At 43.0% G+C, this 17,365-nt stretch overlaps 3 protein-coding genes across 11 annotated transcripts in view; 1 reads left to right on the top strand and 2 right to left on the bottom strand.

Annotated features, from left to right (window-relative positions):
* Window positions 1-2,992, bottom strand: part of LOC139579165 (1-phosphatidylinositol 4,5-bisphosphate phosphodiesterase delta-3-A-like) — a 29,212-nt gene extending 26,220 nt beyond the window's left edge. The window contains exon 1 of the mRNA XM_071407539.1: window positions 2,230-2,992. Coding sequence (XP_071263640.1) covers window positions 2,230-2,320 — 91 coding nt within the window. The 5' untranslated portion in view covers window positions 2,321-2,992. The remainder of the gene's footprint in view (window positions 1-2,229) is intronic.
* Window positions 2,993-6,456: 3,464 nt separating this feature from the next.
* Window positions 6,457-8,466, top strand: LOC139579174 (protein HEXIM1-like). The gene has a single exon (XM_071407552.1). It carries the CDS (start codon window positions 6,937-6,939, stop codon window positions 8,062-8,064), a length of 1,128 nt encoding a protein of 375 aa, XP_071263653.1. The 5' UTR covers window positions 6,457-6,936; the 3' UTR covers window positions 8,065-8,466.
* Window positions 8,467-10,984: 2,518 nt separating this feature from the next.
* The window catches only part of LOC139579137 (rho GTPase-activating protein 23-like), a 102,052-nt gene continuing 95,671 nt past the window's right edge, over window positions 10,985-17,365 (bottom strand). For all 9 annotated transcript variants that reach the window (XM_071407505.1, XM_071407488.1, XM_071407452.1 and 6 more), the window contains 2 exons: window positions 15,872-15,903; window positions 10,985-15,641 (listed from right to left, as the gene is read on the bottom strand). In XM_071407505.1, the coding sequence (XP_071263606.1) occupies window positions 14,178-15,641; window positions 15,872-15,903 (1,496 nt within the window). In that variant the 3' untranslated portion in view covers window positions 10,985-14,177. The remainder of the gene's footprint in view (window positions 15,642-15,871; window positions 15,904-17,365) is intronic.

The raw sequence follows: 17,365 nt of genomic DNA, 5'->3' as shown, positions 1-17,365 counted from the left end.
TAATACAAAGCAAATTGTTTTTAAATGCAGGTTCTCCTTTGGCGTGACTTAGGTTCTCCTATTTGATGTGCCAAAACAGCTTGTGATAGGTCAGAACTGCAAGGCAGCAGAACTTCTGACCTCCTGCATTCCAGCCAGTTAGACACACCCATCTGATACTGTTAGTTTGGTCTGTCATGACTAACAGGACCTCATGCCTGGGGAGTTTATGGGGCATGACACAGTTAATTAAATAATACGTTTTTCACCCACCCATGTGTTGCATACACAAATACTCACATGTACAGTACCTGAAAAAGGGTACAGTAATGCATACATGGGGTTAGGCACCCCACAAATCATTCAATGGCAAAGGTATATGCCCATCAGGATGCAAATTAAAATCATTCTAAGTTTAGTGTAGTCACATTCTGTGATTGCACAGGTCAGTGTGCTAATCTCAGAGGCCTTCAAAACAAGAGGTCATAGAAACCCTTGGTCATAGAACCAAGTCTGACGTGTTTAAATTGGAACAAGGGTATCAACTTGATGTCTCAACTTGATATCTTACTGAATGATCGTGATAACTCAAGTATTTTTCCAAAGTTCACAAGTTGTTAGATCATATGCTAGTAGACACAGATGTTACTAGATTGAAATGGGAACTAGATTCACAGGGTGAAATAAGCAGAGAATGGTGTTCATCTGTTTGAAAGCACACAAATGTTCCTACAACCATTCAGTGTTTACTGTACCAGACCAACTTCACAAAATGAACGCTGAAATGTCTTTCCCTTGTTGGTGCAAGGAGAGGCAAAAGAGTACTTTTTATCACATGTTTTGTTTAGCAAGCACATGCAATGTTATTTCAATGTTTTGGGAATCAGTAATCAACACAATTTCACAAGGTTTACAGATTTCTATCCCTCGTGCCTAGCTTGTCTGTTTGGGACTAATGAACTAGATCCACGGAACAATCAAAAAATATATTGATCTGTCTGTGCTCGCGGCAAAGAAATCCATAACATTATTCTTAAATCAGATATTCCTCCTACTTTAACACACTGGCTACATTTTATATCTCGCTACATCCCTTTGGACAAGATTTTTTATAACCTTCCCACATCCCATTCATGGCAATAAGAGCGAATAAATAATGAGTGACATGTTTATTCATTTTTTTATTTTTTATTGTGTTGGTGGTTTGTTTTTTGTTTGTCTGATTGTATGCATTGCTGTACCTTAATAGGTACTGTACATGTGAGTATCTGTGTGTATGTAACACATGGGGGGGGGGTGAAAAACATGTATTATTTAATTAACTATCATGCATTGTGGTGAAATTGTGCTTACACATGCTAATAAATATATAGAGTATATACACAAAACAAGAAGAGGGAGATTGTGTGTGACATGTAAATACACACACACTCACATAGTATGACATGGGTCTGTCGTCTAGATTGACAGATATCCAGAGGCTTTGACAGGTGCTCTGTCCATCCTCAGCAGTTCTCTATTTTAGTTGAGGTGTGACCGTGAGCTGGGGGGGTTGGATGAAGAAGGGGGGTGTGGTGGCCATGGTGAGAGGGTGGTGGGAGAGCTAGGCACTGGGTCAGAGTTGTTCGTTGGTGAGTGGGGATCTGTATGAGTGGGGTGGAGAGCCTGGGGGTCAGTGAGCTGTTGGACACTGCACAAACACATGACCACTTGTCAGCTCCCACGCACACTCTCTGTGTGTGTGTTTACAAAGACCATTGCATAAGTGGATTTCAAGCAATAGTTTATTTCGTTTAGCAAAACTGATTACCGCCAAGGCATATTGTTCTCCATTTATCTTCCTTGCATTATAAGTTGTCAATGAGAAGAAGTCGTAATGTCCATATGTAAACATTCAATGCCTCCTGATTGGAAAAATACTTGGAAAAATAAAAACCAATGCCAATGGATGTGGAATGCAATAGCCTAACTGTCATTAACCTTACCCTGCACTGATTTCTTTCCCCTTGTGGACCAGAGCAACACACATATACACCGGACAATAATAGTAATAACTTGTCAAACAATCAACAGGCAAAACTGAACTATGTGCTCTGATATCTGTTGTAGCAAAATTAAACATGATTCAAGGAAACAAAAGAGAGTAATACTGACAGAAGACAGGTTAAACAAGATTCAAGGAAACAAATTAGAGTAATATTGACAGAAGAAGAAGCGTTTTTAAACCAATGAGAGTCACAATTCTCTTACCCAGTTTCCTAAGTGGGTCCTGCGTCTTGGGTTGGGATTCCACTGCCTTGGGTTCATGATGCACGGCGGTAGGAGGTTTCCTGCCCAACATGATGCAAGTTCCAATGCCGTCCTCGTTGTAGTTTTCTGTCTGTGGTTCTCTTGACTGATATGGAAAAGTCAGGTGTATGTATTGGGGGAGCGCAAATTCCTAGTGCAGGTGCCGTTTTTGAACTCTTCAGCAAGTCTTGAGTTGTGCGTTTCTCCGTTGCGTCACCAGGATAGCGCACTACAGTAATTCATTCCCTTTCCATGTGAAGTCCCTCCCATAGCAGTGCGTAATCTGAGTCCAGCCAGGGGCGCAGAAACTCTTGAAAACTATACCCACAGACGGAAATCAAATCATTTGTACCCACAGCCACACGTTCATATAGCCTAGTTTCTTTTAACATAGCAGCCTATCAGGGGCATCGTGGTCATGGCCAAAAGAACGTTTCGCAATCTCACTGACCTATTTCATAGGTAGGGTCTATTATTATGGTATTTGAATTGATCTAATAGCCTAGCCTACACTTCATGGTTCATGAAGAGTTGCAATTAATCCTATATAGCCTACAATCTGCATTTATTTAGTGTTCTTTAGCGCAGTTCCTCCGTCCAAAATGACGGGTGGCATAAAGCAGTGTTTCGCACTCCAAACACAGGCTACATTCACCCTGCATTGTTTTGCATTACTACGTCCACTGATACACACAGCGCCCCCCACCTGCAACCCACGTTCAAAGTCTTATCATTGGGCGCCACCTAGCGGTTATATATGGTTGTACAAATCTGTCATCTCAACTCCATTATGGGTGGGTGGGGTGTAGGCAGGAATTACTAAAGTAAGAAAGCCGCTGTCATGAGAATAATGGATCATCTGGCTATCGCTTTATTACAACCGAATTCAGTTCGGTTGTAAAGTAAAGTGCCAAAACGCATAAACCGTATACTTTGAATATGCCTCTAAAACATTGATTAAACGGTTTCATAATATCGCAGAGGCTGCAAGTAGCCTGGCCTAATTCTGAAGATAAAGCTATTTCTATAGCCTATCCTGCTGTTCTGTTCAAAGCCAGGCTGCAGTGGTGATGAACATGATCAAATAGCTTTGAGCCCAAGTTATGACTTATTACTTCTTCTACATCCATATATTATTAACATACAAAGTCAATTTGTGCAAAGAGAAATGCTTTTGAAGGGCACTTGGGTTAATATGTGCTATATGTCATTGTAAGTAAGCCGGGGTGGAAACACTAACTGTGGATTAGATGAACAAGTCTTGGTCTGCGATAATGCAGTGACAAACCCATGGGGTCGGGACTTAATTAGGTTTCGATAAGGGTATAAAGAGGATAATTAGGAGAAGGAGCGAGCTCAGCTGTAGGTTCCAGGCCTAGGGGAGAGAGGCATGTTTCACAGGTCATCTATAGACCTATCCCTACAGCATAGATGCAAGCTTCTTCACTCTCTCTCTCGCTTACAGAACGGCACTGGGTCCCCTAATAACTAATGACACCTGATCTAAAGGCATCCATTTTAGAACAACCATTCAGGCTCTGTAAGCTTTGATGTGTAATATCAAAACAGAGACAAAGGATAGAACAATATAATGCATATCCATATATTTATCTAAATACAGTATATGGCTCTGATGTGTTATGGGAAAATCCCAAATGGCTATAGAATAGATATTTTGACCCATTCTCAATTGTACCCAGCCGTGTTGCAGTATATATAGGGTAAGAGATTAACTCATGTCCAATAATCCTCTCAGAGGCCCTGATCCAGGAGTTGTTGTGCTCTTGCCCAGGCATCTAGAGCTTCCACCGAACGCCACTGCCTCTGTAAACACCCACTACCCCAGTTGACAAACCCTACCCTCCCTCCTGGTCCCTCCAGCACTCCCTTTTCAGTAAACAATGGGTAATATGACAGCTGATAGATACACAAGTTTGGCTGCTATCTGTCAATTGCCAAAAGTTTGCCTTGGACTGAATAACATCTGGTCAGCCTACTTTGAGTGTGTGTGGTACATTTTTGTATTTGTGAGCTTGCTACATATGTAGAAATGGATTTAGCACAATTTACAAGGGGATATTTACTATATATTAATCTCTTTAATTCTGAGAGTTATACCTAGCAAGCACCTCACACCAAACTAGTTAACCCTTATTCAACCAGGTTGACTGAGAGAACACATTACAGGAATAGCGCCTCATAGCGAAAGTTCCTCCTAGTTTGGGCCTATACATTCGGGGATAGCCTACTCTTGCGTCAAATCGCTCCAAGAAAAATTATGATGAAAGGACCAAGAAAAAAAGGAGGACAGAAGGGAGAGATGCTCAATAAGAGAAAGCAATGGAGCAAAAAATAATAGATGAAAGAGAGGACAAAAGACTGTAAGAGAGAGCAAGGGGTTGTGAGTGGGGGAATGATTGAAGATGACAATTTAGGAGAAAATCAGGATAAGAGTGAATGTGATTGAGAGAAAGGTCTATGGTATGAGGGGGAGGGGATGCCTACCCACCGAAAAGTAGACCTACATGCATATAGCCTACAGCAGCCATCACACACAAAGTAGGAACCATGTAAAATGCCACTGAGATGTGCCCTCTCCATGTGGGAGGAATCTTTAGCCTGCAGAGAATAAGGACATTGCATATCAGTCAAAATATACAGACGCTGTCATTTCTGTCTTGTGTGCATACTTTTAGTGAGATTTGCAAATAATGCATTCAACTGTGTATTTGTTATGCAAACATATGCTGTGTTTGAAGAGGTAATTACTAAATTATGACAGTTTGAAGTGATCTATGCTGCTTACATTAATGCAGAGACATAATTAGGTAATTTAACAGACTAACTATTTCAACCACAGTAAAGAGACCTAACTACCAGCTATCCTAGCTAGTAGCTGCATGCTACTAACTAGCTAGCAAATCAGTGCTAGCTCAACATTTAGTTTTATTGCATGTTTTGAATGTTGTTAGCCAGCTAGCTATATTACAATACTGTGTCCACCGATACTCCCACTTTAGTGCCTGGTGTTTGCTTAGTTAGAACCTGGTTATGGTAACATCCATGAAAATAAGGAATTGGCTAGCTAACTAGTTATTATTGGTCCTGGTACCTAGCTACTGGTCGAGCAAGCTCACATGCTAATTAATGATTTCAACCAGCTTGCAATGAGAAGCTTATATTTTACAATATGCTAATGTGTACGAGTATGAAAGCGTTTGCCAAGACCATACAATATTTGGATCTAAGGTTGTATATTTCACTGCACATGCATGATGTGTGACGCTAGTTAGCACATTAGCTAGCCAGCTAACCTCAGTCGGCAAACCTTTATAGAAATAGATATAGAAACTGGGTCAGAGGCACGTTTAATCAACTGATAACTAACCGTCGACAATAAGCTTAAACGTAACTCTAAAAAGTGGGCAATTGTGTTATTTTAACATTTCACCATTGTTTGTTGTTCCGTTCAATTGAGTGGGACTTGCTACTGGCTAGCTAGCTCTCGATAAATAAAATGTCGCTTCTTTACGCGTCGTTCCAAACTCTTATCCTTGCGCATTAGTGGGAGGCGAGGGAAATATCGCTCCGCACCAGAGAGAATAATAAAAAAAACAAATAAAGAAAAACCTTACACTATTTAAAACCACATAAAATAATAGTGTAATTGTTTAAGTATTAACAAAATGAACATAGTGCATAGCCGTTAGTTAATCGTTTTTCTACACGGTCTGTAAAAAAGGACTAGTTTGTTCAGGATGACGGGTTCATTACCTTTAGAAAGAAAGGATTGTCTCAATGATTGTGGTAGTGATACTAAGCAAAGAAATCATTGATAGATAAAAGCCACGACATACTCATATGTCATAATTTACTAGTAGTATACAGTATAAGTGGGATATCGATTAATGAAGATGAATTCACAGACTCTTCAAAACGTTAATTAATTCCCCCCTCCATTTATACATGGTAGCGTCTGAAAGAATGCCCCGGACTGCTTTCCTCTTGGACCCAATGTGCACTTGATTGACTCTCGGGATAACCAATAATAATATGGTTAAAGCTTAGCAACAGTGAATATGCAATTTTGTCCAATAGCAGCAATGAGAGGGTGGTCCTATATCCTAAAACGTGATTGGCTTAAACTTTCGATAAATGCCCTAGAATTGTGGGTTAGGTAGTTGGTCATGGGCGGTCTCGCTAGTAATTTACCTACATTGGAACTACAGATACCACAAAACAAGTAGAGTCAAGAAAAGCAGCATGCGCACTGGCGGTGGTAGAGTTTATATAAAACCGCGAACTCCTTCTGTGGTAGCATACTGGACAGTCACTGTTGTGGAGATGAAATACGAACTTGAGAAGGATTGCTAGCGGCACCGAAATAGTTAACGTTAGTTCGCTAGCTAGCTACAGTAGCTCTGACGAATCATTCGAGAAGTAACAAGTGTTACCATTCATAACTTTGTTTTTAAGAGTAGCGATAGTGAACGTTTCGAAAGTTAGCTAAACATTTCTTGTCAAGTAAATGTTGCTCATAATTAAGACACAGAAACGGTATACTTAGCAAAAGTTTGCAAAATATATTTTAATTAACATTTAGTTTAATTCGCACAGAGTCAACGGTTGACATGTGGTAAGGCGAACAGCCCAACGGCATACATCAGGATGACAGAACCGAGCATTGAGAAGACACATCACCTGAAAACTTCAGATACCCCATCAAGTGGGAGAGGAAGAGTTGTGGAGCATCCCCAAACCAATGAGAGCCGGGGACTCGAGACTGGCGGTAGGGGGCGATATGGAGATAAACAGCAGCAAGCAGAGAGTGACGGCGGGGTTATCCCTGCAGACAAGTTGTGGCAAATGCAAGGCGGGCAGAGGGAGGTGTGTCCAAGATTCGTTGCCGGAAATGCACTTCCTAAGTGCCCAGCAGCAACACAGCCTTGCCAGGAACCCGGAGCAGATGCAGCCGGAGAGGGTGGCCTCGTAGCCCACGGAAATAGTGGAGATGGACCGCACGAGGAGACCCTGAGTCAAGTGCAAGGCGAGTGTGGGAAGAGAACAGACTCTGGCTCTCCAGGCGCCGGGGCAGCTGTAGATGCGCGCCAGGGCAAGAAGAAACACAGGCGCCGACCATCCAAAAAGAAGCGTCAATGGAAGCCCTATTTTAAACTGTCTTGGGAAGAAAAGAAAAAGCTTGACGAGCGAGAGACAGAACGAGCGTCCCGAGTGAGAGCAGAGATGTTCGCGAAGGGGTTGCCCGTTGCCCCCTACAATACAACGCAGTTCCTTATGGATGAACACGACCGAGAGGAACCGGATCTGAATACCGAAAGTGGTCCCCGACGTCTGTTGGGGACTGGTGCTCGCCCAGAGGACACCGCAAGTGAGGACGAGCTTTTCGATATGGAGGAGGAGGAGGACTATGGCAGCGGTGGTGGCAGCGATGGCATCGGGAGGCCTGGAAACGCAGGTGGGGAGTTTCTTCAGAGAGACTTTTCCGAGACCTACGAGAAATACCATATCGAGAGTCTTCAAAACATGTCCAAGCAAGAGCTGGTTCAAGAATACCTGGAGCTGGAGAAGTGCATGTCCCGTCTGGAGGAAGAGAACACCCGGTTGCGGCGCGTAACCAATCCGGACATCACAGATAGCCAGGTGCCCCAGTCGGATTCGGCGCGGATCAGAGAATTGGAGGGTGAATTGGAGAGACTGAGGGCGCAGAACAGTGAGCAACGTCCGCATAACCAGCAGAGCAAGGAGCGGGAGCAGATTGTCACATTAGGTGACTAGAAATGGATAGAACCAGGTAAAATATGGAAATGAGGGGACTAAACAGGACTTTAAAAAAAATTGTCACCAGTTTTATGAAATCGGTTTGTTAACTCTGGAAGGTTCAGTGACAGTCCGTAAATTGCGTTGCAATATTTGAGCTTTCTTTTCTATTTGGACTGTAAAGGCGCCTGTTTAAACTTTTTCAAGAAGTAATGTATATATTTTAAATTATTTTCTTTTTTATAAAGAGAATGTATTTGGAAATACGTTGTTTTTGTTTCCCTGGTATGCATGCATTAATATACTCTATCCCACAATTTATTAAATCAGCAGGACTGTTTGTCCAAATGTAACATTTGTTAAAAAATGCTTCTTTCGAGAATTTCAAATAACTTTCCCAAAATTAAATGTGCAAATTAACATGGACACAATTGTTTTTTTCCGTAGGGGGTAAATAAAGATTTTGCCTGATACCAACAAAGTATTTGGCTATTATCTGCAGGCCATTTTACAGCTATTGACTTATATCAATTTCTTTTCACTATTTAGGCAGAAGTAAAGTGATGGAATAAGCTCAATAGCCTAGTTTTTCAGATTCTTTCAGATGTGCCCTTACTATCCTACTATACTATTAGATTAGCCACTACCAAATCAGGTAAGTTGTGACTGCTTCACTCATGACCACTATAGAAATGATATGCAGGTTGCGTAATGCAACCCTTGGTAAACAAAAACTGCCAAGAACACATCCATATATTTAGATATGCAGGGTTGGGAGTAACTGATTAGAAATACTTTTGAAAAAGACATCTACTTCTTGATTTACTTTTAAATAAAATATTTTTTTGTGAAAAAACACATTTTTGCTCAATGACATTCAATTCAGCATTGAAAAAAGGTGCAAGTTAGTTTGTTTCACCTGAAAGAGTCTGACCACTATGATGATCACACCAAATGCATTCGATAGCTCCTTTTAGACATATTCTAATTGAGGGGAAGTAATCAGATTAAGTTAGAGTTTGGGTAATCCAAAAGTTACGACAGGTAACTAGTAAAGGATTACATTTTAGAAATTATTTTTTATTTTAACTAGGCAAGTCAGTTAAGAACAAATTCTTATTTACAATGACCGCCTACCCTGGCCAAACCCTGACAATGCTGGGCCAATTGTGTACCTAAGGGACTCCCAATCACAGCTGGTTGTGATACAGCCTGGAATCGAACCAGGGTCTGTACCCAACCCTGGATATGTCTGTAGCTGATGGTTTTGAGGTCTCACGACATGATATCCTTACAAAAGCTATTTTGTACTCCAAAGCTCAATAAGTCACCTCTTGACCTGTCTCAGTGGTATGTGAAATGGACCTAATGTTGCAGGCTAAAGCTCAACGAGCAGATGACTCCGACTTGCTAAAATAGTCTTTCTAAACAAGGCAAGGGTCCTATTGGAGTTGCATTGCCCTACTTCCATGGTATAATTTGGGATATGGAACTTATTGAGCCAAGGATGATCAACAAATGTCAGGGAAGAACTTTGTCACTTTTTCATTACATTTTGCTATTACTCATAAAATGAGATTGAATTCAATGTGAATGTTAAGCCTAACATTCATAAACAAATCCAATGCAGGTCAATGAAATTAGTATTTTTTGTTCTTCAGGTCCAAATCATTCTAAAGTATCCAACATTTGAGTGTTGCTCAATTAAGTTATTTATGTATGAAACAGTGGCCAGGTAAAACAAACCAATGCATGGATTGCTGTCATACCTTGTCCATAGACTTACAGGGTAAGGAAACCAATATGTAATTTGGGTGAACTATCCCTTTAAAGAGAGGAAAGCTAATAATGAAAAATAGATAAGTAACGCTGAACTATTTAGTCTGGTTTCAGACTCAGAGATAAAATGTTGTCAAGAACATTTACACAAAGTTGGAAATACACATCTGTGTCAATATATTCCAAAATGGTACATTTTATGTATGTTTAAACTATGATTAAATACCAAGATTGCAGTGATAAATTATTAACTCCAGCGTTTCTCGTGGCCTACTTGGAATCCACGAATTTTCCTGAGCTCTTTCGACGTTGTATTGATCCTAATGTCTAGAGCTTATACTGGCAGCCATTTGACTGCTGCTAAGAATTTTGATTTCAGTGATGGCTACAAGATGAGTAGGACGTGTATTTCATTTTCATGCTTAGTTTGCGACCGTATGTATTTGACAAATATAGCCGTGGTTCAACGTGGGCTGTGGCCAAAGCAAATTAAATCGCTTACCAGCTAGAGCTGTTTGTGCTTAGATTGCTAGCTAATTGTTAACATACCTCTGTTTAAAACGCAGGTTTGGTAACTAGCTATATGCATATTTTGACCAGCCATATATTTACCATGCTAGGCCAGCTAGCAAGCTAACGACTTCCTTGTTTTTAGCAGGACTTTGCTAACTTGTTAGCTAGGTTTACGCAGATTTACACCCTTAAATTCCCCCAATCAAACGAGGTTTACCGACATACAATACACTGAAACAAATGTATACAAAACTTCAGGAATCTTAATTGAATCTACTGATATAATTTGCACCGATTTCGAGTTGTCAGGTCCTCTCTGGATGCATGCAGGGAAGTGTGGTGCAATACTCAGTTCTCTACAGCAGAATAATTGTGGGTAATGTCGTTCCAAGATTCATCCGTGATGTAAAAAAATGTACAGCATTTTTTATTGTGGTGCAGGATGCATTAGGTGGATGCCAATCAGTGGTGTCACAAACCTGGTTCCACTTTTTTTGTTTGTGAATTCATTTTGTTCATGTGGACTGACATCCTTCCCAATTTCAATGAAATATCTGAAACTGTTGCCTGGAATGACATGTCAGCAATGATCACAGAATACTATTGACATTAAACATTTTCAAAATTATCAAGCAACTGCAAAACATTTTTTAAACTTAATTCTGTTTTATTTACATCATATAACCTTGCTTTGAAGCAAAATGCCATCGAATGAAATGGTTCCAGGTGGATAACCTTTAGTTAGGAAATGTTCTTAAAAGATTGTTTACTCAAAGCAATTCAAAATGTACTTTACACAATACAATATGTTACATATCAAGAAAATATGTACAAAATATTATAAGACATAATAACAAACATAAGGTATATCACATTTCAAGAAACGGACAGCTAAACACACATTGAGTGTTGTCAGAATTTTCTAAAATGTTTGTATTTATCTTTTGATGAAGGCATGAGCAGTTTGGTTCAGCTCTGTTAAGCTTAGCTGTATGTCTCCTATTGACTGACAGTTTAAATGTATACAGTTAGTTCATCTAACAAAATCTAATGCAAATGAGTTGGTACCATATTACCCTGTTCTAGGTATTGAATACCCTTACTTAGGGCTTGTTATGTGTACCATACAAAACACTGTCCACATGAAAGAACCTCTGTGTGTGAGAAAAGCAGGTGAGAGCACTATACTTCCCCTCTCCTTACAGCATCAGGTATTCTGCTGTTTGTTAGTGCTTGTTAGATGCAAACAGACTGCATAGACAAGTCCTTGGCCAGACACAGTGTGCTTTTAATGGCCTCCCAGAGAGGCTGCTCGTATGTATGATACACGTCTTTGGGTCAGCGGATAAGATGTAAGCACAGCAACGAGAAGAGAATGGATTCAGTCTGGCTTATAACTAGATGTGAAGGTTGAGGTTTTGAGAGTCTGGAATAATGAGGGTTAATGGGGAGGTGAGGACTGACCATGGCACTGCAGAACAAAAACACTCTAGAAATCAGGCACTTGCAGGGCAACTCTTGAGGTAAGACAAGACTAACTAAATGTCAATGACATTTTATGATGACAAAAATCGTGTCAAGCAAAGGGGGAAACCAAAGAATAAGTCCCATATGACATTGGTCGAGGGACAGTTAATAAAGAGTATTAGGGAAATGGAAACTCGTCTTGGACCATGGCCAAGAGAATGGTATGTCAGTCTAGAAACACAGCAGACCCCAAAATGTCTACTTATGGTAACCACATTTCTGCAATCAGTCATTTGTATCCAGGAATTCTGAAGCACCCCACTCGCAGTGGTCATTCACTTGAGTCTAACCTTATGCAAATGTAATATATGACATAAAATCATGTGTAGATGGTTTTAATACTTGAAATATTCCTGATAATATAACAAATAAAATACAATTGACAGACTTTACAAAATGTAACTTTGTGTATACATGCAGGTTGCATTTTATAACCCTTGACGTTTAACAGGGCATGTTGTCAATATTTTGCGCTTTCTCGGTCACCCATAAAATGAAAACAAATATTTCCTCTGGTACACGTAGGCAGGTTTGGTCAAGCAAATTATTACCAACTAATACTTAATCCAATTGAAAAGACAGTTATGATAGAGTTGATGCAAGGACAGTATGTGATCGTTCTTTGATAAGAGAGCTGAGATGCATACAAACATTATTCTGACTTAAATTAGGTTATGGTAGATAAAGCCCTGTTTGCTGCCAAATAAGATAAGCATTGTCAACATAAGGTAGATAGTAGTGTCAGCAAGGGGAGAGTACATTGCTTTCTTCAAATGCGGAAATGGATGCTTTCCAGCCATGAAACGGAGAGGCATTTCAACGGCCAGAACTAAGGATTTGGACTGGTGAATGTTAATGTTGGATGAGTTATTCTATCTTTGCTAAATGAGAGAAATTATTTCTGCATAGTACTGTGAGTCACAGAGAAAGGCCATCTATGAGGAAACAAGGAACAGGCTTTAAGTCAGGTTCAGGATGTTTCTTATTTGTTTGTTTTAAAAACAGGTACATCCGAGAAGTCAAATCACAATAAAAGTACTTATTCTTTTCATACAAAAAATATATATATAATATTTACTGTATATAAAACAAAAAATAATATATTAAGGGAAACATTTCAAGTAACATCTTGAAGGAAATGATGGTGCACCTGCGTGCACTTATGTAAACCATAAAACAATTTTAAAAAATAAAGATAATGTAATATATATATTTACAAGGTTAACTTAACAAGGCTTTTTACAAATGTTACAAAATAGTTCAACACACAAACACCTGCACACTCAAACATACTCACGAGTATTGTCAGGCAAACACACATATGTACAGACATTAACGAAGACAGACAAACATCTTGGTTACAGACCACTACTGCTGTGTGTGTGTGTGTGTGTGTGTGTGTGTGTGTGTGTGTGTGTGTGTGTGTGTGTGTGTGTGTGTGTGTGTGTGTGTGTGTGTGTGTGTGTGTGTGTGTGTGTGTGTGTGTGTGTGTGTGTGTGTGTGTGTGAGAGAGTTATGTTATTTCTGTGTGTTGGCAACTAGATGAGTGTTAGAGCCATTTGTTCTGTGGTCGTCATAGTAACAGAATATTAAGGAAGACTGATATAGAAGTCAGTGCTGGGGCCAAAGGTTAGACAGAGTTCTCCCTTAAAACTCACATTCCAATACTGCTTGTACTCTTCTTATAGTGTATGTGCTGATCTCTCAGCTAGTGTGTGTGTGTGTGTGTGTGAGTGTGAAAGACAGAGAGAGAGAGCTCACAGTCCTGTTGAAAGTGTCACTCTGTGAGGAACCCTGGGTAGGCTTGGTTTGGCATGCTCTTCCCTGTGCACTGGGAGAAGACAACCCACTTCCTGTGTCAGACAGGAAGCAACAGAGAGGACAGGAAGGATCCTATTATTCAGTAACACACTGTCTGTCTGCTGCCTGCATGAGGGAGAGTTCTTGGCTTTAATATCAACTGTGATGAGGTCTGTCTGTCTGTGTGTCTGCTGCCCCATTGCAGTTTTGCATTATTTTATTTTTTATTTAAAACACAAACAAAATAAGCTTTGGCAAATACTGGGATGCCCCTTGCCATGCAAACGGAGTAGACTGGAGGCCAGAAACTGTTCTCAGACCTGTCACAAGACCCCTTGTGTCTGTCTGTGGCTCTGCTGTCCACTACCCACTGCCATCATGCAACTGACTCGGGGTCAGCACTATCTGACCCTCTAACACAGCAGCCCTGGCTCAGCAGCTCAGGGGAGGGAGACTTTGAGAGGGAGGCCAGGGGCCTTGTAACTTACAGGCCTATCAGTCTTTGTCCATACTTACAGGTACTGATGGAACCTGGAGGCGGGTGCTCGGCGTGTGACGGGGGGATTCTGGCCCAGGGGAAGAGGGTGTCTTGGGTCAAGCTCCTGGTGGTCGAGGGGTGATCCCTGTGGTTTGCCCTGGTTGGAAGTGGCCAGCGACATGGGGAACTTGTTGGTGGCTAGCGCAGGCCTCTTGTCGCCCGACTCGGTAGGTGAAACCACCACAGTGTGTCTTCTCCAAGCCCGTCTCTTCCTCCTCGTCTCCGGGGAGAGTGGCTTCCTCAGCCCCACGATACGCAGGTCATCAGCCGAGCCCAGCAGGCGCGCACGCACCTGGTCAGCCAGAGACCCTCGCCCCTGACCCTGCCCTGTCCCGCTGGGGGTGAAAGAGGCAGCCTCGCTGGGGGGCAGGGCTTCTTTGGGCCGGGGTGGACGTAGGCTCTCCTGGCTGCTCCCTGAGGAAGGGTTGGTCCTGGATCGGTTCCTCTGGGCCCCTGGTGCCCCAGCTCCCTCCTCTCCTGAAGGCCCAGGGAGGTCCAGCAGGTCCAGAGAATGAGCCTTGGTCTTCCCTCTGTCCTTTAGCTTCTTCCTGGCTAGCGTGTCACACTGGATCAGCTTGTGGGAGTTGAAGGAGGGTCGGGTGTGCAGTCTGTGGGTGGTGGAGGAGGAGGAGGACGAGGGGGTGGTGGATCGCGCCCCACCCTCGCTCCTCTCCCCAGGGTCCTGAGTATGTGTGGAGGGGGTGGGGGTGGTTTGCTGGGTCGTGGGGGAGACAGGGTGGGGTTTGTAGTGTGTGTAGAGGAAGCTTCGTTGTGCTGCTGTGGGGGGCTGTGTGGGGGTAGGGGGTGTGAGGGTGGGTGTAAAGGATGCAGGGGGGTGTTTCTCAGGTCTCTCCTGGGTAAGGGAGCGCGAGGCGAATCCGCTCTCATTGTCCGTCTCACTCACCAGTTCGCTGCGCTCATCGTCAGCTTCATCGCACCGGCCCTCAGACGCCAGGCTCCGCCCCAGTGTGGAGAGGGTGGAGTAACCGGAGACGATAGAGCGAGCGTCCTCTGGCCCCCGCCACACCCTGCCCTTCACCTCCGCTGTCACCGCCTCTTCCTCAGGGAGCAGCATCACCGTCTGCCCTGCTTTCTCTTTCTCACTACCGCATGGCATGCTGGGAACTATCACCTCCTCTACCTTCTCTCTCACTCTCTCTACTACAGACTCTTCTTCTTCCTCCTCCTCATCTTCCTCCTCCTCTCCCTCTGCTCGTGGGGCAGTGTCTGTTCCTGCCACCACCAGCCCCGCCTCTTCTCCCTCCTCCGCCCCCAGGTGGCTGACTTTGATTGGCTCGTGCTCCGAGTCGTCGTCTGTGCTGCTGCCCACGAGGCGGCCATTGTGGCGATTCCTGCGCTTGCGTCCGGTGACGGCGGACATGATGGACAGGGTCAGAAAGTCCTTGGCAGTGAGGTCTCGCTTTGACCCCCACGACCCCTGAGACAAAACAAAGTCACATAGGTCAAAGGTCGGATGATTTACACAACCTCAACCATAACTAGATGGTGTGAAGAAAAATGTTGTTACTTGCTTCAGCTCTTTGAATGTTTTTTTGTGGTCGTGAAGAAGATTGTTTTGTGTCTGTGAAGCTGCCCTGTGTGATATGAGTGGCCAGAAGTTTTTAAAAAAAGGTGTAAAACAGCATAGTTGGCTATCTGAGGTCTTACCTTAGATTTAGCTGAGTCACTGTTGGTTGAGTCTAAGAGAGGACAAAGAGAGAGGGTCAGAGGGGAAGGTACACTGTGAAGCTGGTCTGTGTTACATGGGAGGGGAGGAGGAGCGTGAATGGCAGTGATAGGGGGGGGCACAGAGCTGCTGCTCAGAAAACAAACCTTTCTGCTCGAGCTTTTAAAACACACCATTTTGACACTGTTATAACACAGGAAATATGACTGCTCTAATGTAACACCAATCCAATTAGGAGAGAGTTGTGACTCCTCTGTGCCCACCCTCTACCCGTCACCTTCCCCTGGGGAACAGAACCATACAGACACTGGTCACACACCATTAACACACAGAACAACGTGTCATCACTAACCACTGATTGTCACGGAGTTGATCAAACTGACTGGTATGTGACAAGGGTTGTTGGAGAGAGGGGCGAGGGTGGGGAAAAACAACAGCATTAAGGAATCACAGCACACACTGATGACATCACGGCAAACACTGATGACATCAACTGGTGAAGGAAGCGTCGGGAGGAGGGAAGGCAGAAAACAAGGTTGAGTAAAGGGTTTTTCAATCACCACACACTTGATCGCACACTCACACCCTTGCTCTCACTCACTCCCGCTCACTCACTAGCTCTCACTCACTACCTCTCACTCACAAGCTCTCACTCACTAGCTCTCACTCACTAGCTCACACTCACTAGCTCTCACTCACTAGCTCTCACTCACTAGCTCTCACTCACTAGCTCTCACTCACTAGCTCTCACCTCCACTCACTAACTCTCACTCCCACTCACTAACTCTCACTCCCACTCACTAGCTCTCACTCCCACTCACTAGCTCTCACTAATACTCACTAGCTCTCACTCACTAGCTCTCATTCACCAGCTTTCACTCACTAGCTCTCACTCACTAGCTCTCACTCACCAGGTTTCATTCACTAGCTCTCACTCACACTCACTCACTAGCTCTCACTCACACTCACTAGCTCTCACTCACTAGCCCTCACTCACCAGGTTTCATTCACTAGCTCTCACTCACATTCACTCACTAGCTCTCACTCACACTCTCTAGCTCACACTCACTAGCTCTCACTCACACTCACTAGCTCTCACTCACAAGCTCTCACTAGGACTCACTCACAAGCTCGCACTCTCGCTCTCACTCACTAGCTCACACGGTCTCTCTCACACGGTCTCGCTCACTCACTAGCTCTCACTCACACTCACTAGCTCTCACTCACACTCACTAGCTCTCACTTTCATTCACTCACACTCACTAGCTAACACTCACTAGCTCTCACTCACTAGCTCTCACTCACTAGCTCTCAGTAGCACTCACTCACTCACACTAGCTCACACTCACTGGATCTCGCTCTCACTCACACATGCTCACTCACACACTCTCACTCACAAGCTCTCACTCAAATGGTCTCACTCATACATGTTCTCACTCAAACACACACACAGTCTTGTGTAACTAACCTTGTGG

Source organism: Salvelinus alpinus, chromosome 1 (assembly GCF_045679555.1).
Source record: "Salvelinus alpinus chromosome 1, SLU_Salpinus.1, whole genome shotgun sequence".
In the NCBI taxonomy this organism is placed as follows: domain Eukaryota; kingdom Metazoa; phylum Chordata; class Actinopteri; order Salmoniformes; family Salmonidae; genus Salvelinus; species Salvelinus alpinus.
This window is presented reverse-complemented; position numbering and strand designations above follow the sequence as displayed.

Coding starts and splice junctions, on each gene's coding strand:
- LOC139579174 (XM_071407552.1), top strand. CDS start 6,937: ATGACAGAACCGAGCATTGAGAAGACACATCACCTGAAAACTTCAGAT.